General features: G+C 49.5%; 1 protein-coding gene across 1 annotated transcript in view; it reads right to left on the bottom strand.

The window, feature by feature from the left end:
- Window positions 1-4,991: 4,991 nt before the first annotated feature.
- The window catches only part of SMAD3 (SMAD family member 3), an 80,225-nt gene continuing 62,372 nt past the window's right edge, over window positions 4,992-22,844 (bottom strand). The window contains exons 2-9 of the mRNA XM_056865697.1: window positions 18,778-18,971; window positions 18,002-18,136; window positions 16,898-16,972; window positions 13,774-13,824; window positions 12,705-12,917; window positions 10,083-10,220; window positions 7,037-7,181; window positions 4,992-5,123 (exon numbers count right to left, since the gene is read on the bottom strand). Of these exons, the coding sequence (XP_056721675.1) occupies window positions 5,000-5,123; window positions 7,037-7,181; window positions 10,083-10,220; window positions 12,705-12,917; window positions 13,774-13,824; window positions 16,898-16,972; window positions 18,002-18,136; window positions 18,778-18,971 (1,075 nt within the window). The 3' untranslated portion in view covers window positions 4,992-4,999. The remainder of the gene's footprint in view (window positions 5,124-7,036; window positions 7,182-10,082; window positions 10,221-12,704; window positions 12,918-13,773; window positions 13,825-16,897; window positions 16,973-18,001; window positions 18,137-18,777; window positions 18,972-22,844) is intronic.

Here is a 22,844-nt window from a genome sequence, read left to right as displayed (position 1 = left end):
GTGCCCGGACACCCAGAAAAGGGAGTAGCAAGGTTCCATATCCTGTGTAATTTTTATGTCTGTTCTCCTGGTTGTGCAAATCCTCAGTTCCAAAGCCTGATGAATTCTGCACCTGGCATTTAAGGTACTATCCAACCCCCCACCCACCCACCCACACAAGACATGCTGGCCCTGTAAATTTTGCAGTGGGGGGAGCAACTCTACTTTCTTCCACAGAAGAGAATAAGGAAGGCTGTTGCATGTGGGGCAGGGAAGCAACAGAAGAGCGGATTTACCCCGATAAAGCCAGTGTGATGCAGTGGTTAAGAGCGGTGGTCTGGAGCAGTGGACTCTGATCTGGAGAACCAGGTTTGATTCCCCATTCCTCCGCATGAGCGGCGAACTCTAATCTGGTGAACCAGGTTGGTTTCCCCACTCCTCCACATGAAGCCAGCTGGGTGACCTTGGGCTAGTCACAGCTCAGCCCCACCTACCTTACAGGGTGTCTGTTGTGGGGAGGGGAAGGGAAGGTGATTGTAAGCTGGTTTGATTCTTCCTTAAGTGGTAAAGTTGGCACATAAAAACCAACTCTTCTTCTCCTGCCTTCTCGCCTCTTTTGCGCTCTGCTCCTTCTCACGTCTGGTAAAGCGGGCCACAGGCCCGAGGAAGAAATGCAGTGGAAGAAGCCACACTATGTCATGTTCTGCTGCTGGGGCTCCGTCAGAAGCATGCTGCCTCAAAGTTGCCACCCGGCACTGAGCTTCAAGGCACAAGGAACGTCTGAATGGCTGCCAGCTAGAGACAGTTAAGTGCACTTGTGTGAGTGACGCTGGATCGCCTCCTGCATCTGGGAGAGAAGAGCACCCCTGCTCCGTGAAAAACCAACAGAAGATGCACTATCTGGAACTGCAGTGCGGATCAACAGTATTCTATAGTGTAGAAATTTAACTGCACAGAAGTCTTGTATGGCTCTAGAGTTTGCACTAAAAAGGAACGTCGGCCCTGATCGCGAAGTGGGATTGGGATGGGAGGGGCGAAGAAAGGACCTGAACCCTTAAACTTCTTTCAGGCACTTGAGAGAAATTCCTGCTACCCTTTGGAATCAGGACGTCCCTTGCAGTGTGGTGGCAGAGAGGCGTATTAAAGCCACACTGATGCATGCCAATGGGGGCGTTGTTATTGCCAGGCTGGTTGCTCTTTGCACCTTTTCTGGAGTGAACCTTCTGCCCTCTCGCAACAGGTTTACATTAGATCAAAAGAGTTTCCGTATAAAAGTTAGGAAGAACTTTCTAACAGAGCGGTTCCTGAGTGGAACAGGCTTCCTCGGGAGGTGGTAAGCTCTCCTTCCCTGGAAGATTATAAGAAGAGGCTAGAAGGCCATCTGTCAGCAAAGCTGATTCTATTACCTTAGGCAGATCATGAGAGGGAGGGCAGGAAGGTTTGCATCAGTGTTTGGCTTTCATGGCCCTTTCTTGCATGCCCAGGGTAGTGCCGATCACCACTTTGGGGTCAGGAAGAAAGTTTCCTTCAGGCCAGATTAGTCAGGGATCCTGGAGGGGTTTTTTGGGGGGCCATCTTCTGGGCATGGAGTAGGAGTCACTGGGGGTGTGGGGGGGAGGTAGTTGTGAATTTCCTGCATTGTGACCCTGGTGGTCCCTTCCAACTCTATGACTCTATTCTTCTATGAACCAGGTGAAAAAGGCAGGCTCTGGCTGGGTCCACTTCTGAATTAAGAAACATGGGGGGAGGGGCCTTTGCATAGGACAAAGTTTCCCAGAAGGGAATCCTTTTCACACCAGAAACTGCACAGATCCCATCTGTACAATGTTGTCTCTCTTTTCAGTGATACCAGGAAGCCTTGTTGGGTGAACATACATACACAGTCATACACAAGGCTGCCTTATACTGACCAAGGTCAGTATCATCTACCCTGACTGGTAGCAGCTCTCCAGTGTTCAGGCAGAGGTCTTTCACATCACCTACAACCTGATCCTTTTAGCTGGAGATGCCGGGGATTGAACCTGGGACCTTCTAGCATGCCAAGCAGAAGCTCTTCCACTGAGACACAGCTGCCCCCCCAAACAGGCCCTCGGTCCGACAAAGTCAGTACTGTCTACTCTGACTGGCAGTGGCTCTCCAGGGTCTCAGGCAGAGGTCTTTCCCATCACCTACAACCTGATCCTTTTAACTGGAGATGCCGGGGATTGAACCTGGGACCTTCTGCATGCTAAGCAGATGCTCCGCCACTGAGCCATGGCCCCTCCTCATGGCAGCAGGCCCTTGTGGCACATGCACACAGTGAAAACTCACATGTGCTCATCTCACACATGAGGGTACATGTGACTTCCTCTACATAAGTGGCAGCCATGAGAGAAAGCTTCTCTTGTGTGAAATACCTACAAAAGGCTGGAAATAAAGGGGGGATTCTATTTCTGGGTATTTTGAACGTTGCTCCTTCTTTATGGGCTACAGTGAGATTCCTCGCCTTGGGCGACGGTGTCATCTGGGGCAAATAAAGAACGAGGAGTGAACATTTAAAGAGCAAAAAGGGAGTTTCCCAGAATCAAATGCAGGAAACACCTGGCCATCTTACTCCACCCCCACCCCAGCCCCACTGGAGAGCAACAGCGGCTATTCAACTCAGATCGGTCCTGCAGCTAAAAGCCAAAACATTTTCAATGTGAGCAGATACAAAAATCTGCCTGACCCCAATTCATGGCTATTTTGAGAAAGCTGGCAACGCGTTCTTTGAACTGGCTACTCCTGCGTCGCCATAAACTTTACAATGGAGCAGTGCACTGTTTTAAAAACAGCAACACAAATTCCCCAGCCAGGTTTTCTTCCCCTCCACAAATTGGCAAAACCATCGGTGGGCAGGAGTTACACCTCCTCTGGCGTATTCAGAGTTCATTTTCTCAGGCAAAAGGCTTTTAAGAGTATGGCATGCAAACGTGGGCCAAGTCTAGTTTGCCTTTTTTTGGGGGGGGGGGGATATTCCATACATTCATGATCTTAAATTAGCACACAATAGTAATGCAGTTTCACAAATGAAAACACCTGTAATAAATCACAGAGGACAACAGTTTCCCTATAGCAAACACAGCTGGCTTTTCACACTTCCAGATTTTTCTCATAGTCTGGGTGAGCATGAACCCGGTAATCTCCTGGACCCCCCCCCCCCCCCGCTCCTCACTTCAACAAGGGGACTCCTTGCAGACTCCCGTTCACAGCAGCCAAGCCTTATGCAGACCACATTTTCTGCAGATCACACCTGCAGGGCGCCCTTTCTGTTTAAGCAATCTATGGAGGGAGTCGTCCCTTACCGAACATCGATTTAACAATTTAATCCATTATGCAAAAACAGATTAACCGTAATCTCAATGGCCAGATGTTTTGCAAATTGTCCCATGCTGTACAGGCAGAGAATCTGTTGAGCAGGTTTTAAACAGCTCCTTGAGTCATCCAGTCGTGGCCACAAGGTGTCTCCAAGGAAGTCCTCAGAAAAGTCCAGGAAGGTAGCCCATAAGCCCTTCCGGACTCTGCTTGAGCCACAGCGCAGCGTCTGCCACACCCGGCGTCTGACTACTGGTAGCTGTTCAGCTATCAAAGCCGGTGTGAGAAGCCAGGAAGGAAGAGGTTTAGTTGTGCACCCCCCCAAAAAAAAAATCTGCCAGAGATCCTGGCTAAGCCCTGACTGGATTTGAATGAGGGGGGGAAAATCTCACACTCTGGTTTTGTAATGCTGATGAGAATTCTGACTGCAGAAGCATGAATTTAAACGAGGCAGAAAGCATCTCTATGAATCTGTTTACAGCCCCGGCTGGGAACTAATCCTGTGCATTCACTGTTGATGACTTAACCTTGAAGACTCACCCTCCAACCTGCGTGGGAGAGGAAACAGTTTGCGCCCACTTATGTGACCAAGGCACTTGCTTGCAGGGACACGGAAAAAGCACCCCAAATCACCCTCATGTCTGATATCACCCCAGGCCCTTTGTTCCTAATCCCTTTCTGGTTTGCCTACCTTCTGGCTGAGCCTCTGACGGCCCCTTGCCCCACCCAGAGGGTCTCCCCTACTGAATGTTCAGAACTTTAAAGAGGACAACCCAGGAGTAAATACAAAGCCTTAGGAGAAGAGGCAAGATCCTGCTTTGATAAGTGACTCCAAACGGCAGAAGCAACATGAAAACAGGCACGGAGGTAGTGGGGGGGACGGGAGCCATGTGTATGCCCCTGTGCTTGGAATCAATCCCATCTCTGAGATCATGGTGACAATGTAGCATTCGTGCTTTCCCCGCTGCAAGAAATGAGATACTCCTCCTCACGAGGAAATAATTTAATTCCAACTCTTCCCCCTGCCCCACCTCTAGTTGCTGTGGATTTTAATCCAAGATGCTTTCCTCAGCAAGTCATCTAGTAGAGGTGGGCCAAACAGGAGGAAATGCAGACGCAGAAGGGATGTGACATGTTTTCACCATTTCCTGAGCTGCTGCCACCATTCCCCCCCTGTTGTTAATGATTCTTGGGGGTGGGGGAGTCTTCATTGCCCTCTCTCTCCCCACCCTGAGTTCTGCCATCAAGCAACCATACAGGCCAATCCCCAAAGCATCACGGACTCTTTCAAAGGGCCAGGCACTCTTCCCAAGTCTTGCTCTGCTAAACTGGTAGTCTGTCCAGAGTCACTTTTTGGCCAAAATGTCTCCATAACAATCCAAAGTATTACGATGACTCGAGGAGTTGATGCTTTGGGTAAGATCTGCCTCGTAGTGTTGCAGTAAAGATGTCGTTCCTGTCCACGGCACTAGAGCAAAGTTTTACCAAAGGCAGGAGGCGGCTGGTGCTCAGTATCGGGTCTGGAAGACTGCGACCTCAGTGTCCGGACAGCTGGGTAGGGGCGTCTGGATTATTTTCCCTTTAGAAATAAAAGCAGGTCAGTTCTCGGCTATTAAGTCCTTCGTTAGGAGCTGAGCAGGTTCTCTGTCCCAAAGTCTTGGCCGCAGCCTCAGCGACGGGCGCTCCTTTAAGACACACTGGAGCAGCGGATGGTTGGGGAGCCCATTTGGGTCAGGACCTTATCCAGCCATTGCAGCGGCCCGTTCAGATGGAGCTCGATCCAGCAGGGAGTGCTTGTGACCGTCTGACGCCTACGAGCAAGAAGAAGGAGGAGTCACTGCTCTGCTGGCTGAGGACGCAGAACTGCGCACACGCAGACAAAACACGGCTGCGCCGATTCCACCCACAGGATTTTTGTGTGACCTTGTTCCACCTCTGCTAAGCCAGGGGAAAAGCAAAGAACAGGCTGGCAAAACCTGGGAGTAGCCAAGCCAGATTCTGTGCCCTGTGCCAGGCCCTTCTTGGGCAAGGAACAAAGAAGAAGAAGAGTTGGTTTTTATATGTCGACTTTCTCTACCACTTAAGGGAGAATCTAACCGGCTTACAATCACCTTCCCTTCCCCTCCCCACAACAGACACCCTGTAAAGTGGGTGGGGCTGAGAGAGGATTGAACCTGGGGCCTTCTGCATGCCAAGCAGAGGCTCTACCATTGAGCCACAGCCCCTCCCCATCAGTGTCTGTCTTCCTGATTGAAGCAGGCGTTTCAAAAGTGAAAGGCGGGATCACCAGGACGCCGTATTCTGGGCCCCAGACAACCTTCTGTGGCTGTGCTGTCTGACAGTTAAACCTGCACCATCCCAAACCTTGCCTGCGGGCCTGTGTCAAAAGCACCTTTCCTGGCTGCTGGCTGCACTTTCAAGGGCCGCTGCAAGCGCCGAGAAAATCTATTCTGGCTGCCCTATAATCTTCAAAGAGAGGCGCCTCGTCTGGTTGCCAGACTGGGAGGCCAGACTCAGCCCTGCTTGGGAGGGGGTGTGTGTGTGTGCATTCCAGCAGCTCCTCCTGCCCGGTACTTCTGTTGCCTGACCGAGTGCGTCAAAGGAGCAAAAAAGGACAACTCAACTGACTGACGGAGGTTATGCAGAGATAAAAGCATCAGAGGGAAGATTCTCGTGGCACTGAAGTTATTAACCCCCATCGGGAGAGCGAACTCTGCTCTGCGCAGGACGCCAAGACTAACGAGGCCTTATTTTTCCTCCACACCGTTTAGTCATCTGGATCTTGTTAGGAGTGGTGGCCATCGGCCAAGGCGAAGAACTGCCTGGGCGGGGAAGAGGGCCGATTTCATGACAAAATGGACTCCAAGCGTCTGGAGAAGTGGAGAAACTCCATGAAGTAACCTGAGAGCTCTCGACTGCAGCTCATACCCCTGGATTGCAAGCCCGAGGGGCCCCTCTGAACTGGACCACGGATTTCAAGGAGGAAAGACTTAGGAAATCCTTTGCAGGCCGTCTCCGGCCAGAACAACACTCTCAACCAAGCAACCGTTTATAGCCAGCCTGATTCCCACCCCTCCACCCTTCCTGGCGTAGCGTTAATTTGGGTGCCTGTATTTATAACCCCGGCTGCAAACTGCCTCTTTTAAAACTACACTATTGCGATCCCTTTTGCTGAAGAGCAATTACTGGAAAATCAAATTCCCTGAATCCTCCCAATAGTTTCTAAACATGCAGAGCAGTGTTTCTCAACCAGGTTTCCCCGGAACCCTAGGGTTCCGCGAGAAATTGCTAGGGGTTCTGCAAGAAATAGTGATGAATAGGCTAATCACATGTAAATCATATGAAATCATATGTAGGGGTTCCCTGACACATGAATATTATTTCAAGGGTTGCGCAAGGGTAAAAAGGTTGAGAAACACTGATGCAGAGGATAATAGCCATATCCTGACAGGTGATCCCCCAACGAGCTAAGTCGCGTAAGACCCCCTAGCCCCCCCACCCACTTGCCACCTTGCCCTGTCTTTGGGTAGGGGTGGAGGCTACAGGCCTCGATGCTGATGGGACTGCAGCGATCCTCAGCACAGGTAACTGTAGGCACAACAGACACCTCCTCCTTGTCTCTGTTAAAAGTTGTCAGTGGGAGAAGGAAGGGGGAAACCCAGGACAGGGGGCCAGGTGCCCCTGAAGAGGCCAGTGCCAGGATCCAGGACAAAAAAAATCTGACCTGTACTCTGCCCCCCAGCCCTTGACGAAGCTCATTCGGATGGTGCACATTCGAGTCAGCTGATAGACGGCCTCGAAGCCCTGGTTCACCGACTGGGCCAAGAGGGCTGCAAACTCCTGGTTGTTGAAAATCTTCAAGTTGCAGCCTGTCAAAGAGAGAGAACAATGGTCAGCATGGGGCTCTTCATGGCGCGATCTGCCCTCCGGCACCACCTGGCGACAGACGAGCCACGAGACCAGCCCTGAAAGATTACGCCGAGTGCCTCTATCGCAAGCTCAAATGCCTTTTGCGCAAACGCCTCTACAAGCACACACAGACTCAAAACTCCTGCATACACGAAGAGCGCTCCCTGCAGAGGAAGCGAAAAGCTTGGCAATGGAACCTGATTTTACTAATGTTGCTCGAGATTCACTCCTGTCCACATCTCAGCAAAAGTTTCAATTTCACTGAAGACCAAAAGCACCCTTAAAAAAGGAACCCCTCCCCCCAAAAAAGAGCGACTGCGAAGTCTAAACCACCAGAGCTCTTTCAGAAGACACGCTTTTCCAAGACACATTTAGTGGAGGAAAGTGCTGTCAAATTGCTGCTGATTTTTGGCAACCCCATAGGGTTTTCAAGGCAAGAGACGAACAGAGATGGTTTGCCTTTGCATAACTCTGCATAGCCACCCCAGACTTCCTTGGTGGGCTCTCATTTAAGTACTAAGCAGGGCTGACACACACATGACCACATGAAGCTGCCTTTTACTGAATCAGACCCTTGGTCCATCAAAGTCAGTATTGTCTACTCAGACCGGCAGCAGCTCTCCAGGGTCTCAGGCACCTACTTGCCTAGACCCCAACAGGAGATGCCAGGGATTGAACCTGGGACCTTCTGCATGCAAAGCAGGTGCTCTGCTGCTGAGCCATGGCCCCTTCCCTCTGACGCTGCTTAGCTTCCGAGATCTGACGAGATCAGGCTAGCCTGGGCCATTCAGGGCAGGGCAAAAGACACACAGAAATGATTTGCCATTGCCTGCCTCTGTGTCTGGACTTCCTTGATGGTCTCCCATCCAAGTGTCAAGCAGGGTTGACCCTGCTTAGCTTCCAAGATATGACAAGATCAGGCTTGCCTGGGTCATCCAGGTCAGGGATGGGACACATTTAAGGTTGTGGTTTTCCATGTGTATTTCAGTGAACCCTACAATTCATTGCAGTTCCTTGGCAAGAAGATCCTCAACGGCTAACAACCTTCTGTCCCTCCTGCTTCCTGCGCGCACACCCTGTCTTATTCTCCTGCCATGGCAGCCAGGGGGGAGTTTGAGGTGTGTTTTGGGGGGTCTGCTTGCAGTGCAGGCAGCGTGATGCGGATGCCCAGCCAGTCTGCAGAGTGCCCAACATTAACCCCGGGTCAGGTTCCAGCATCCTCAGCCACAACCATTTGGACTCTTCAGCCCCAAGTCGGATGAACTCTGCACATGGGCAGGGGAAGTCCGGCTGCTCCCGGCACAAGCCTGGGTCACATCGGGGGAAAGGATACTGCTTTTCAATAGTGAGTGGATCAGAAGGGGGCGGAATGGAGAAACTAAGGGGGCGGAAAGAAAAGTCTGGGCCTAAAAAGTCCGGGGCCCTTAAGCAGACAGTTCTGGATTCACTGAACTCAATGGGGTCCGCGGAGACATAAGAAGAAGAGCTGGTTTTTATATCCCGCTTTTCTTTACCTTTAAGGAGTCTCAAAGTGGCTTACAATCGGCTTCCTCTCCTCAACAGACACCTTGTGCGGTAGGTGGAGCTGAGAGAGTTTGGAGAGAACCGTGACTGGCCCAAGGTCACCCAGCTGGCTTCATGTGGAGGGGCGGGGAATCAAACCCAGTTCTCCAGATTAGAGTCCACCGCTCTTAACCACTACACCAGTGGTCCATCTAGTTCAGCATCCTGCCTCACACACTGGCCCATCAGTTACAACAGAGGGCCAACAACAGGGCACAGAGGCCGAGGCCTTCCCCGGATGTTGCCTCCTGGCACTGGGATTCAGGGGCTGACTGCCTCTGAACATGGTGGTTCTCTTTAGTCACCATGGCTAGTAGCCACTGATAGACCTACCCTCAGTGAATCTGTTTAACTCCCTTTTAAAGCTGTCTATGACTCAGTCAAAGATGCAACCCAGCCGTGAAAAAAACCGGCAGTTTTCTTACTTTTCAGAATTCATTTTCCGCTTCATCTATCTATGGTAGGGGGAAAGAAATTTCAAAAGGCACTGAGGTCTTTCCCTGGTGATCTCATTCAGTGTCTTTCATCAGATACTACCCACACACTTTCAAGTACATCTTCAGTCAAAAGGACTAGAAACTTGAAAGACTTTTTTAGGAAGCTGAACTTTTGTCAGATAGGGCTTCTGACAGCTCGTCCTCAAACAAGATGGTTTCCCTGCAAACAAAATGGAGTTCTCCATGCACTCCTCCCCCCCCCCTCCGTTTTGCACACGAGCTCCGGCCAAAGATTTACAATTGTATTGGGATCCGCCCGTGTAAATCTTTGATCTGATATCGGGTCCCGCGCACAAAGCCGAGAGCTCGGCCATCTCCTCCACTGATTGTTCATGATTGTTTCTGTTTCAGTTTTACTTAAGTCGTTACCGGCAGGAAACGACTACATTGTCTCTTTGTTCCTGTAACCCTATTGTATAAGCCCTATAAATGTATCCACACTTCCCCTGTCATGTATTCCAACCTTGCGCGTCTCTTACTGAAATCACTGACTTCTGGAATAAATCTTTGAATCACTGCTCTGCCTGGAGTGAAGGTCTATTGCCTGAAACGCTGTGCATTTGCTGAAGCCTGACAACTTTGCCCCTACAGCAACATTCTGTGATTTTTTGTTTGCTTGTACCAGAATCACAGCATAGATTCCATCCATCCTTGGAAATTGAGTTTCTCTCGTTTCCATGGAAGCCCCCATACACAGCTTGAACAACAGAAGAGCAGCAGGGAACAATGGTTCCCTGGGCCTTCTCTAGGCCAGAAGGAGAGGAGACTCTTCTTCTGTGTTGTGCAAAAAAGAAGGGTTACCTGGCGGGATCTTGCACACGGTGGCCGGGTGCCAGCCGTAGCGCTGGTTGCAGTTCGGAGACTGAACAAAGATGGCGCTGTCGCTAAGGCACTCTGCAAACACCTCCCCTCCGATGTAGTACAGCCTCACTCCTCTGCCTAGAAGACAAAAGTCACTGACATCAACTCATCCCACAAAGCCTGTGGAACTCATGGACACATGATGTTGCCTTATACTGAATCAGTCCATTGGAGCATTTCTTTGTTTCCCTCTGTTCTTAGACTGAGGTCTTGAACAATAAAACCATAAAACTGAAATGACCCCTCTCTAAAAACACCTCCCTTCGACTCTTCTCTGCAGCCTCCAAAAATGAGCAACAAAATAAGTATGCTGAGGGTCAGAGTCCTCTAGGAGGAACTGAACCTTTTGCTCCAAAGTTGCTCGAGAAGATGCGGACCATTTGTTAAAACACGGTGTAATCCATTTTAGCCTAAGCTGGTACACGTAAGGACAATGCAAAAGGATATGTACCAAGGAGTCCATGGCTGAAGAGCGCAGGGACACGGCCGGTTTCCATTGGTCCATTAAGTTCAGTATTATCTACTCAGTATTTTCTACTCAGACTGGCAGCAGCACTCCCAGGTTTCAGGTCTTCCACATCACCTAATCCCTGATCTTTAACTGGAGATGTTGGGAACTGAACCTGGGACCTTCTGCATGCAAAGCCAAGCCTCTGCCATGGAGCGATGGCCCCTTGCAAATGGGATCAACGAGGCAGGTTGAGTTCATAACCAGGGACTTATACTGGTTCAAACCATCGGTCCATCAAGGTCAGTATTGTCTAAGACTGGCAACAGCACTCCAAGGTTTTGGGTAGGGATCTTTCACATCACCTGGTTGTTTTAACTGGAGATGCTGGGGATTGAACTTGGGACCTTCTGCATGCAACGCAGATGCTGTACCACTGAGCCATGTGCCCCCACCCCCGCCTGGCTCTCATCCAAACTCTCCAAAGGGGTGGAAGATTCTCAGCAATGCTCCTGCCTGGCCACTGCAGACAGAGTGCCAAACTCAGCAAGACCAAATCTCACAACTTTGGCCATGTTGCAACAAGCAGTAACCAGGCTGGAGAGCCTGAGCGTGCAAAGAAGAAGAAGAGTTGGTTTTTATACCCCAATTTCCTCTACCTTAAGGAGTCTCAAAGTGGCTTAACAATCGCCTTCCCTTCCTCTCTCCCCAACAGACACCTTGTGAAGTTGGTAGGGCTGAGAGAGTTCTGAGCGACCAGTGACTGGCCCAAGGTCACCCAGCAGGCTTCATGTAGAGGAGTGAGGAATCGAACACAGTTCTCCAGCTTAGAGTCCGTCACTCGTGGAGGAGTGGGCAATCAAACCTGGTTCACCAGATTAGAGTCCGCCGCTCTTAACCACTACACCATGCTGTCTCTCAAGATCCCCAGAGCATGGAAGCTTCTCCCAGCGAGGCCTCAGCAAGTCAGCTAGCTTATCCAAAGTGGGGAAGCAATGGAGATCCATCTCATGGAGGACGCTGGCTGGCACCCTGGCAACACCCTGCAAAAACAGGTTGTCTGAATTCACTGTGAGGCCTCTGGGCGTTCAGCCGCAGCTTTGCACAAATGGAGGCTCTCCCAGATTCGTTAGGAAATCTGGTGGAGGGTGGCTGGGAAATCAGCTGGCTGCCTTCTGCTGAGCCCAGGCCCGATGGAAGCGGCCTTCTGCCTCTCTGCGAGAGAGACAACTGCAGGGGGGAAGGACAATCCTGGGAGGGACGGAAGAAGCAGGGAGGCGAGGTGGGACCTGGAAAGGTCCATGAGGGCTGCCGCCCCAATGGTGCCTGCAGTGCCATGGGGGCAGGACAGCGTGGACATGCCCAGAGGAGATGGCGGGCCGGGCTGGCCTGTTTCCTCTCCCCATCTGACCGCCCCCCACCCACGGCCATGCTGGACAGGGGCTCCTGGCCTGTTTGAACTTGTAGAAGAAAAAAGAGGGGAATGAAACCCAACCTAACAGAAGCTGGGTGCCCAATGTTGGGTGGGATGAAAAGATATTTAAATAATGAAAATATATAATTTATTAGAAGCACTATGTCAAGATTAAAATTATTTTAAAACGTTAAAACAGCACAATGGCATTTCCTAAGGTTGATATCTATATAACCACATACCAGATGCATTTCGGCCTATATGGCTTTCCTCAGTGGTCTATTTGAAACCCATGTAAAACATGCACACATTTACAGATACACACACACACACACACACACACACATATATACAGGCAATATATATCAGACCAGGAATGTATATAGGTTGTATAATATATTACCAATTACACCAACATCTGGTAAGATTGTCTCAAGTTGGGCTGTATATGTTTCCCATATAAGATGTGTGCAAGTATCAACCGTGTCACACAAGCACAAACACACCCTTTTGTTAGTTTGTCGATGTGCCCTGCATAGCTGGTGGTCAAAATCTTCCTGGCTATGGAGGCAGCCCAGGGAACTCAGCCCCAGGAAATCATCGAGTGCGATTAGGCTTGTATTCCAGAACCACAAGCCACTCTCGCTCCACCACCCCACACCTACACCAAGCCCCATTCCAACAAGACGAGAGGCGGTACCGATGTGCCGCCGGGTGAGCTCCACCGCTGCGTTGCGGTTCACGTTCGACAGCAAGCCGAGGCAGAAGCGCTCTGAATTGGAAGGGTCAGTGAAGCCGTCCACGGTCATCGAGGGCTGAGAGGCGTGGAACGTCTCCCCGACACGCTGGTTGAGCTCGTAGTAGGAGATGGAACACCAGAAAGCGGGCTCGCAGTACGTGACAGGCTGCAGGTCTGAAGAAGAAGAGCAGCGAGGTCTATTGAGCAAAGTGAAATCTGCGTCGTTTCCTCTTCCTGGCATTGCTTTGCCATCAGTTTTAAAAATGCATTCTGAAGTCAACATCTCTATACTTCCCCACAAAGCAGATCCTGTTCCAGGACTTGTGAGAAGAAGAAGAGTTGGTTTTTATATGCCGACTTTCTCTACCTTTTAAGGAGTCTCAAACTGGCTTACAATTTCCTTCCTTTCCCTTCCTCCCCACAACAGACATCCTGTGAGGTAGGTGGGGCTGAGAGCTCTAAGAGAGCTGTGACCAGCCCAAGGTCACCCAGCTGGCTTCATGTGTAGGAGTGGGAAAACCAACCCAGTTCTCCAGATTACAGTCCACTGCTCCTAACCACTACACCACACAGAGAGATTAAGCAAGATGACCTTTCACTCCCCCCCCCTCACAAAAACTGGACCATTTGCAAACATCCTATTGGTTCATTTGGAACACTTCACTATATCAGAGCAGCTCAGCCAATCATTACTATAGGCTTTGCCATCACAAAACGCCTTAGGGTGTTACACGGTAGATGACTCCAGAGTCCTCCCCCGCCCCCATGCAACTGTTGTGTGCACAACTTAGCTGTAAAAGTTCTAAGCACTGGTTGTGGCCTGGGAGGGTTCTTCCATCTCCCCACACATACACACACATAAAGAGCCCAGCGCTGGCAGCATGCACAACAAGCCAGATATCAAGGTGCTGCACCCACATATATTTCTGGAACGCCTGTGTGCAGCCGGCTCACCCAAGCCTAGCAATGACACCACCTGCCAATCAGGCATCTCCCCGCAGAACTGGTCCCAAATGCTACCCATCCTTACCCAGATTGTTATGTGCTGGAGACACGGGGTTTGGAGACAGATTTGGAGAACCTACACAAAACAAGAAGCGGTCACAGTTAGGCTAGTCAGGAGAGAGAGAGAGAGAGAGAGAGAGAGAGAACCAGTACAATCCCTGTGCTATTTTAGAAGCCAATCTCATTCAACCCCAACAATCCCTGCCGGAAGAAGAAGAAGAGTTGGTTTTTATATGTCGACTTTCTCTACCACTTAAGGAAGAATCAAACTGGCTTACAATCACCTTCCCTTCCTCTCCCCACCACAGACACCCTGTGAGGTAGGTGGGGCTGAGAGAGCTCGAAGAGACCTGTGACTAGCCCAAGGTCACCCAGCTGGCTTCGTGTGTAGGAGCGGGGAAACAAATCCAGTTCACCAGGTTAGAGTCCGTTGCTCATGTGGAGGAGCGGGGAATCAAACCCGGTTCTCCAGATCAGAGACCACCGCTCCAAACCACCGCTCTTAACGACTACATCACGTTGGCACCACTGTGTCCGTTTTACAGCTGAGAGGTGGAGGCAGAGAAGCAGCGGTCCTTCCAGAGCCAGCTCCAGGTATCCCCAGGCTGAGCTGGCAGCTCAACATAGCGGAGAACTCCGCCATCAGTTCTCTGGCACCAGCCCCGTCAAAGCCAGCAGCCTCCACTTTCTCCTGCTCCCGCATGTAACGGGGTCGATCCCAGAAGAACTTTCATAGAGGGCTGTCCCTTAAGCTCTGCAGCCCAAAGATCATTGGGTACATGAGCCCAAAGGTCAGCCCTTTAAAGCTCAGTTAGAAAGATAAAACGTTCACTCTTTGCTTGTTGTGTAGTTTACCGTTTCCTGCGCAAAACGGACCTGGCTAACAAACACACACATGAAGTTGCCTTATACTGAATCAGATCCCTTGGTCCATCAAGGTCAGACTGGCAGCGGCTCTCCAGAGTCTCAGGCAGAGGTCACATCGCCTACTGCCTGGTCCTTTTAAGTGGAGATGCTAGGGATTGAACCTGGGACCTTCTGCGTACCAAGCAGACGCTCTGCCCCTGAGCCACGGCCCCTCCCCAAAAGCCCAAGAGCACCAAGACAAACTTCTTATTGCAGCTAAATTGTAAACCTTTCATCTATTTACCTGCACAATTGGCTATAATTTTTGTTTAACTAGGAACTGTTATATAATAATTGAAAAATAAACAGGTGAGGAATAATAATGATATAAAAAGTGGCAGAGTTTACATTCCTTCTCAGTAGCTGCCAATTATTTCTGCACAATAAGCGTACGCAATTACAATATTCACACGCCATCTTAACACAATTCATGAAACCATGTCTGGGCATTAGAACTTTTCTTGTTAAAAAAGGGTTCAAAATGTGAATCAACTACACAATGGATGAATTGTCAGAGCACCTGCAGGAGGTTTATACCTCCTTGGGTAATTTTTTTTAAAAAAAACTATCATCTTACAAGCATTTTTGTTTTTAAAAGGCTAACAAATGTTTGGGGTTAAAGAAACGGGAGAGCAGATTGATGCAACTTTATGCGTTAATGGGGCCCTCTGAGGCTATACATCCCAAGCCAATGCAAAGTCCACTAAATTATATCCCCAAGTGCTGACCACATTACCAATAATTGCACATGCCAAAAATGTATCGCCAACCAGGGCCCTGCAAGCGGCCCACCAAAAATCCCACGCCGGCCTTCTTCCACCTGTATCATTATGGTGAAAGATGGTAAATTTGTCATTTCTCGTTTTAGAATCCCACATAACATTATTTGGCCCAAGCAAGGCCTTCAGAGATGGTCAACCCAAAGTGGGTTTGCACCAGACTCCCCATTTTTTGGTTCTAAACTCTTCTGACTCCAATATTGATTTAGAAGAAGAGTTGGTTTTTATATGCCGACTTTCTCTACAACTTAAAGAAAAATCAAACTGGCTTACAATCACCTTCCCTTTCCCTCCCCACAACAGACACCTTGTGAGGTAGGTGGGGCTGAGAGAGTTTGTAGAGAACTGTGACTTGCCCAAGGTCAGCCAGCTGGCTACATGTGTAGGAGCGGGGAAACCAACCCGGGTCACCATATTAGAAAGCCAGCGTGGTGTAGTGGTTAAGAACAGTGGTTTGGAGGGGTGGACTCTGATCTGGAGAACCAGGTTTGATTCCCCACTCCTCCAAATGAGTGGCCAACGCTAACCTGGTGAACTGGGTTGGTTTCCCCACTCCTACACATGAAGCCAGCTGGGTGACGTTGGGATAGTCACAGCTCTCTCAGCCCCACCAACCTCACAGGGTGCCGGTTGTAGGGAAGGTAATTCTAAGCCGGTTTGATTCTTCCTTAAGTGGTAGAAAAAGTCAGCATATAAAAACCAACTCTTCTTCTAAATCAATATTGAAGTCAGAAGAGTTTAGAACCAAAAAATGGGGAGTCTGGTGCAAACCCACTTTGGGTTGGTAGAGAAAGTTGGCATATAAAAATCAGCGCTTCTCCTCCTCCTCCTCCTTTTCCTCTGCCCATGTGTAGGAGTGGGGAATCAAACCCAGTTCTCCAGATTAGAGTCCACTTCCCTTGATGCCTGGATTGTCCTTCCTGCTCTGCCTCCACCATCCCACTTGGGCTGTCATTGGACATCACTGTGGTTGCCAGCTAGTCTGGGGGCTCCTGCAGGAGTTTGCCCTTCCCTGGTTTCATTGCTTGTTGCTCTGGGGCCCAGGAAAAGAGGCAGAGAGGATTTCACCTGAGTGGCACCGCAGCTGAGCCTGCCACTGCCAACAGAACCAGAAATGACCTACAAAGTGGCCATTAGCTTTGACCGGTGCAAAATCACTTCTGTGATGTGTGGTTGTGGGAACAAAGACATTTTTTACTGCGCTCATGTTGTGGCACTCTCGCTGTACAGGATTCGCAAGCCTGATCAGGTCAAACTCCGTCTTCCTATCTCAGAGACCCTTTTCCAAACGAACAGGGACCAGCTCCAAAAAAAAGGCAACGGAGGGCCTGAGTGAGTGAAGAAGTGGCAGATCAAGGGGGCCACAAGAGCCCAACGAAGGCCCTCTCTCTGGGGAGGCGGCCCATCGACAACAAGAGCAACCAATGCAATTCCATCTGTGCCACAAAACACGCACACACCTACCTGCATCCATGCTATGGTTCATCTGATGGTCACTGGTTTCGCCATCCTCGCTCAGGTAGCCAGGTGGGGGGGTCTCTGCGAACATCAAGAAAAGAAAAGCTATGTCACAAAACCTGCAAGGCTTTAGAGCAGGGGTGTCAAACATAAGGCCCACGGGCCGGATCCGACCCCTTGAGAAGTCTTATCCGGCCCGCGAGGCAGCTGAGGAAGTCACCCCTGGCGAGGCATGGCCCGGCCAAGTGACATGTCATATCCACCCCTCGTAACAAATGAGTTCAACACCCCTCCTTTAGTGATTACTGACACATGTTTGTCACATGAATACATGAAGCTGCCTCAGACCATCAGTCATTCAAGGTCAATATTGTCTACTGGCAGTAGTTCTCCAGGGTCTCGGGCAGAGGTATTTCACAGCGGGGACTGAACCTTCTGCAAGCCAAGCAGATGCTCTACCACCGAGCCACAACCCCTTCCCAAACATCTAACTCTCTTCCCAAACATCTAACTCTCTTGTTGACAAAATCCATTCTTATAAGAACACTGGAGCTAAGCAACAATTTCTTCTCATTTTATGGATGAGAAACTAATGCAGGAAGACCAAGGTGGGCCTAAGGACCAGGCCTTAGGAGAACCTCACCTAATACTACTCACTGGCTCTCTACCCACAGAAAGACTCAGAGAAAAAGGCACAATCGTGGGGAGGGATGTCCTTATGGAAGAAAGAACTGGACCCAGACCCCTTTCAAAGGACTCCTCCACGCTTCTTTGGAGACCTGAACACCCGCAGCTTCTCTACTCTGCATGGTAGCAAAGGACCAAGCAGGAGGCAAACCCCACCCCTGCCTCCCCAGACACGGCTGTGTGGACAGCTCAGAAGTTATGTCCTTTAAGTCATTAAGGGAGGATTGAACCCGGGGCTCCCCAGTCATAGCCTGGTACCTCTCTTCACTACACTTGCTCTCTAGGCATAAGTCACTGTCGTGTGTCAAGGCAGATCTGTAAAAACAGCCTTTCCATGTTGAGCCTAAAAGGCTCCCTTCTGCGATTCCCACCCCACCCTAAAGGTCTGCACGCTGCTCCTTTTTGGGGAAACTTTTATGGTACCTGGAATGTAGTTGCTCTGTGGTTCTATGCCGGCTGGGAAATTAGTGTTCTCTGGAATGGAATGGCTGTAATCATCCAGGGGTGGGAACTCGGCTGGAATTTCTGTGTGTCTCGGTACCAAAACAGGAGGCAAAACTGAAGAAAAAGGAAGGAAGAGATGACCAAGCCAAGAATGTCAGCAACAGTTAGAGAGGTTCTTTAGTGGAACAGTCTTCCACAGGAGGTGGTCAGCTCTCCTTCCCTGGAGGTTTTTATGCAGAGGCTAGACGCCCATCTGTCAGCAATACTGATTCTATGACCGTAGGCAGATGATGAGAGGGCATGAGAGATCTTAGGCATCTTCTGGGCATGGAGTAGGGGTCACTGGGGGTGTGCGGGGGGGAGGTAGTTGTGAATTTCCTGCATTGTGCAGGGGGTTGGACTAGGTGGTCCCTTCCAACTTTATGATTCTATGATTCTAAGCCTCAGTATCACCCCTACCTGCCAATTTTGGGTTGGGAGGTTCCTGGGGGTTTTGGGGGGAGCCTGGGAAGGGTGGGGTTTGGGGAGGGGAGGGAGCTCAGTGAGTGGTTATGCCTTCCCAAGCAGCCATTTTCTCCAGGGGAACTCATCTGTGTCATCTGGAAATCAGCTGTAATTCTGGGAGAGCTCTAGGCCTCATCTGGAGGGAGGCATCCCATCTTCCAGCCTTTCAGTTCTGTGGCTTCTGATTCTCCAGCACTAGATACCCTGTGCTCACCAGCCCTGCCTGAGAACACCCCCGGGGCCGGCCGTACCTGGCGTTTCCACTCTCTGATAGTGGTACGGATTCACACAGACTTCGTCCTTCTTCATGTTGAAGGCGTACTCGCAGATCTCCATGGCGCGCAGCTCGTGGTGGCTATGAAGGTCGGGCCATCGCCACAGCCGGCAGTAGATGACATGCGGGAGTCCCTTCCTGTGGGAGACCTGCAGTCTGCCGTCCAGCGATCTGCATGAAGAAGAAGAAGAAGAGTTGGTTTTTATATGCCGACTTTCTCTACCTTTTAAGAAGAGTCAAACCTGCTTACAATCTCCTTCCCTTCCTCTCCCCACAACAGGCACCTTGTGAGATCAGTGGGGCTGAGAGAGTTCGGAGAGAACTGTGACTAGTCCAAGGTCACCCAGCACGCTTCATGTGGAGGAGTGGGGAATCGAACTCAGATCTCCAGATTAGAGTTCACTGCTCATGTGGATGAGTGCAGAATCAAGCCCGGTTCTCCAGATTAGAGTCCACCGCTCTTAACCACTACACCACGCTGGCTCTTTGAGGGGGCAGCAAGGGAGAAAGGTAAAGATGATCTTTGGTTCTGCACTTCAAAAAGAGCTTTATGATCACTTAAAAGACAATGACCTATGGCAACCGTCAGCTAGTTATTAAAATATGTGTAGAAACACTTTAAAATGTCAGCTGGCAATTTTACAGTGTAACCAGTTCCAGCAGCAAGATCTGCTGCTTGTTCCCCTTAAAACCCTGTCAAACTACTTTATAATATAAATTATTTGTAATATATTCTCTTTATATAGGCCACCTTTCTCACTGAGACTCAAGCTGGATTACAAAATATAGAAAGCAATTCAATCAGACAGCACAAGACCTCCACCCAACAATGCTATTGTACTAGAAGTACAAAAATTAAAAAACCAACACATACAGAAAAACTGTCCAAAGCACTGTATTACAGCAGAGATTACAAAGGTACACACAAATGCAGTAAAAGCAACGTGATACATATAGTGCGTATGTGCGTGTGCATGTGTGTGTGTATAAAGTGCCATCAAGTCACTTCTGACTCCAGGCGATCCTATGAATTAATGTCCTCCAAAACATTCTATCGTTGACAGCCTTGCTCGGGCTGAAATTAAATCAAAAGCATTTCCGGCTAAACATTAGGAAGAACTTCCTGACAGAGCAGTTCCTCAATGGAAGGAGGTGGGCTCCCCTTTGTGGGTTTTAAGCAGAGGCTCGATAGCCATCTGACAGCAATACTGATTCTGTGAACTTAGGCTGATCATGAGAGGGAGGGCAGGAAGGGTTGCATCAACGCTTGGCTCTCGTGCCCCTTTCCTACACTCCTAGGGAAATGCTGATTGCCACTTTGGGGTCAGGAAGCAATTTTCCTTCAGGACCGATTGGCCAGGGATCCTGGAGGATTCTTTTTTGCCATCTTCTGGGCATGGAGTGTGTGGGGGGGGGGAGGTAGTTGTGAAATTCCTGAATTGTGCAGGGGGTTCGACTAGATGACCCTGGAAGTACCTTCTCTATGATTCTATGTCTTCTATGATTCTACGATTCTAGGTCTTGCAGACTGAGGGCCGTGGCTACCTTGATTGAGCCAATCCATCTCATGTTGGCTCTTCCTCTTTTCCTGCTGCCTTCAACTTTTCCTAGCATTATTGTCTTTTCCAGTGACTCTTGTCTTCTTATACCATAAACACTGCAATAGACTGCAATCCTATTCCCTTATTAAAAAAGCATCCTCCTAAGCTGTTCCATTATAGTACGGTTCTAATCCCTTTGTGAAAACGTCCTCCAGTTTTGCAGTCTCTGGAATGACAGAAAAGCCCAGCTGCATCAGTCCATCTAGCTCAATATCCACTTTCACACATGCTGACCAACCAGTTGCCCTGGGGGCTCTAACAAGAGGGCAGAGAAGCCGAGGCCTTCCCTTGATACTGCATCCCAGCACCGATATTCAGAGGCTGACTGCTTCTGAACATGGAGGTTCCCTTCAGTCACCACGGCTTGAAGCACGGATGGACCTCTATGGATCTGTCTGATCCCCTTTTAACACCCCCCCCAATGTTTTTTAAAGTATTCAGTATTGTGGCTGACAGACACAGAGAGGGGAGGGAAGAAACTGGACACAGCCAGGAATAAACCGAAAGTTTTATTCTCAGCTTAAATTCACACTCACTTCACTTCCTCTCACCATTTAAAAATGTAAACTTTGCTCTCTGGACAGCGGAACGAATTAACTACCCACATTTAAAAAGCGGAATAAACCCTTCCCCCTGTGCATCCATTTAGAACGCAAGGAAAAGGAAGGAGACAAACTCGTAAAAATAAGATCTTCATCAGTGATTTATCTGGGCCAAAACTTTCATTGCATTATTGATTCAACTTTACTGAACAGGATGACGAATCAGGCCGACGCAGTGCGTTTGGCTCCTTGGACGCTGGCCTGCTGCACGGCTGCTGTGACGCGGGAAACGCAAAACATCTTTTCCCAAAAGCAGCTCAACAGTAAAAGATGCACAAAACAACAGAACGGCGTCTCTCAATCTGAAGCCAAGTGGCAAAGTTGGGAAACACAGACGGGAGGGGGAAACGTCTTAACTCAGCTACTGAGAACGTCTTAATGTATTCTGCTGTTGATGAAATTAAGTCACTGGAGGGGATTCAAACGTCTTGCAACAGAGCCTAGGAAACATTTTGTACCAAGGCAGCTGCGGAAGGTTCATGCGTGGAAGAGCACCTGCCTCTAGGAAGAACTTTCCCACCTGTGGCGACAGTTCCCAAGGAGGTTTCAAACTGTGTCAGGAGCAGGCCATGAAGACAGTTCATGGTTGTGCTCCCAGGTGTTGTTTTGCAGTTCCCTTCCAAGGCCACTCCGTGCCCCATGTTTAGACTTCATAGATTCCTTTGGTGTGGGAATTGCCAAGTACTCCTTCCTGCCTCTGGGAGGGGGGTTGCCTGGGTTACCGGTTATCTCCTTTGCTTTTCCATACATGCCAAGTCCCTTGCCCTAGCCCCTCACTTGTGTCATTCTGAATATGGCTTCTGTAACCTGTCGAGTCTAATCAATAAAGCTGCTTTCGTGGACCTGCCGTCTACTGCAATCTGTTTATGGGTTTGCCGCAGGGCTAGAGCTCACAAACTGGCCCAGTCAAAGGCAGTGCAAACATGGAGGAGTTTTTAAAAAAAATGGAAATCATATTATAACAATGTGTAATAGTACAATGGCAAATGGATATTAGATAATTTGAATGTTAATATCAGTAGATTATATACAATAACCATGAAGGGTAGGCCAAAGCAGCAATTAGTAAGCAGTAACCTGATAAACACAAAACTTAGTTTAAATAGTGATAGACCAACAATCAAAGATATATAGGCAGTAATGTCAAGGCATTGTCAAAGATGTCAGTCTTTTATTTGAAGCATTTGTTAAGGCTTTAAATGTACATTCCCTTTAGAAGGTATAATGTTTTGTATGATTGGGTTTGTATGTGATTTATTTTTCTTATTTCAATAAAAACTTTTTTTTTTTAAGGCAGTACATACACATCCACAGCTTTAAGTGAACGCGACAGCCGAACGCTGCCCTGTATCCTTCTCTGCCATTTAAGAAGTCCCGCTGGCTCAACAGTTCTGTATTTGGGACGGAACCCACATCAGCCGGGATGCTTTGCTACACCCGCGGCCGACCGGCAACACTGCCCCTTCTGCATTCGGGCACCTCATGAAAGGGCCCATTGCCTGCCCACCCTCTCCAGCATCAGCAACGCCATTTCCTGTGGCAGGAAATAAGCGTGCGCTCCCAGATGCTAAAAGCCAGCCGAACCAAATGTCCTGGGGCCTCTCCCCACTCTGCTCTGCCTTTCGTCTAAGCCAGAGACGATGTGGAAAGCACGGCTCTCTCCCGGGACACATGGGTGGGCGTTTGGGGGAAGGTGGGGCCCCGTGTGGTTATTCTGGGATGCTCCCCAAGAAGCACGGCCCGGATTAGGAAGCCGAGCGAGATCTTCATACAGACAACATACGCAAAAAGACACAGCAAAAGGGTGGTACGTTTTGGGGGCAGGCCAGGGAGGATTCCCA

This window comes from Euleptes europaea, chromosome 20, assembly GCF_029931775.1.
Source record: "Euleptes europaea isolate rEulEur1 chromosome 20, rEulEur1.hap1, whole genome shotgun sequence".
NCBI classification, from domain to species: Eukaryota; Metazoa; Chordata; class Lepidosauria; order Squamata; family Sphaerodactylidae; genus Euleptes; species Euleptes europaea.
This window is presented reverse-complemented; position numbering and strand designations above follow the sequence as displayed.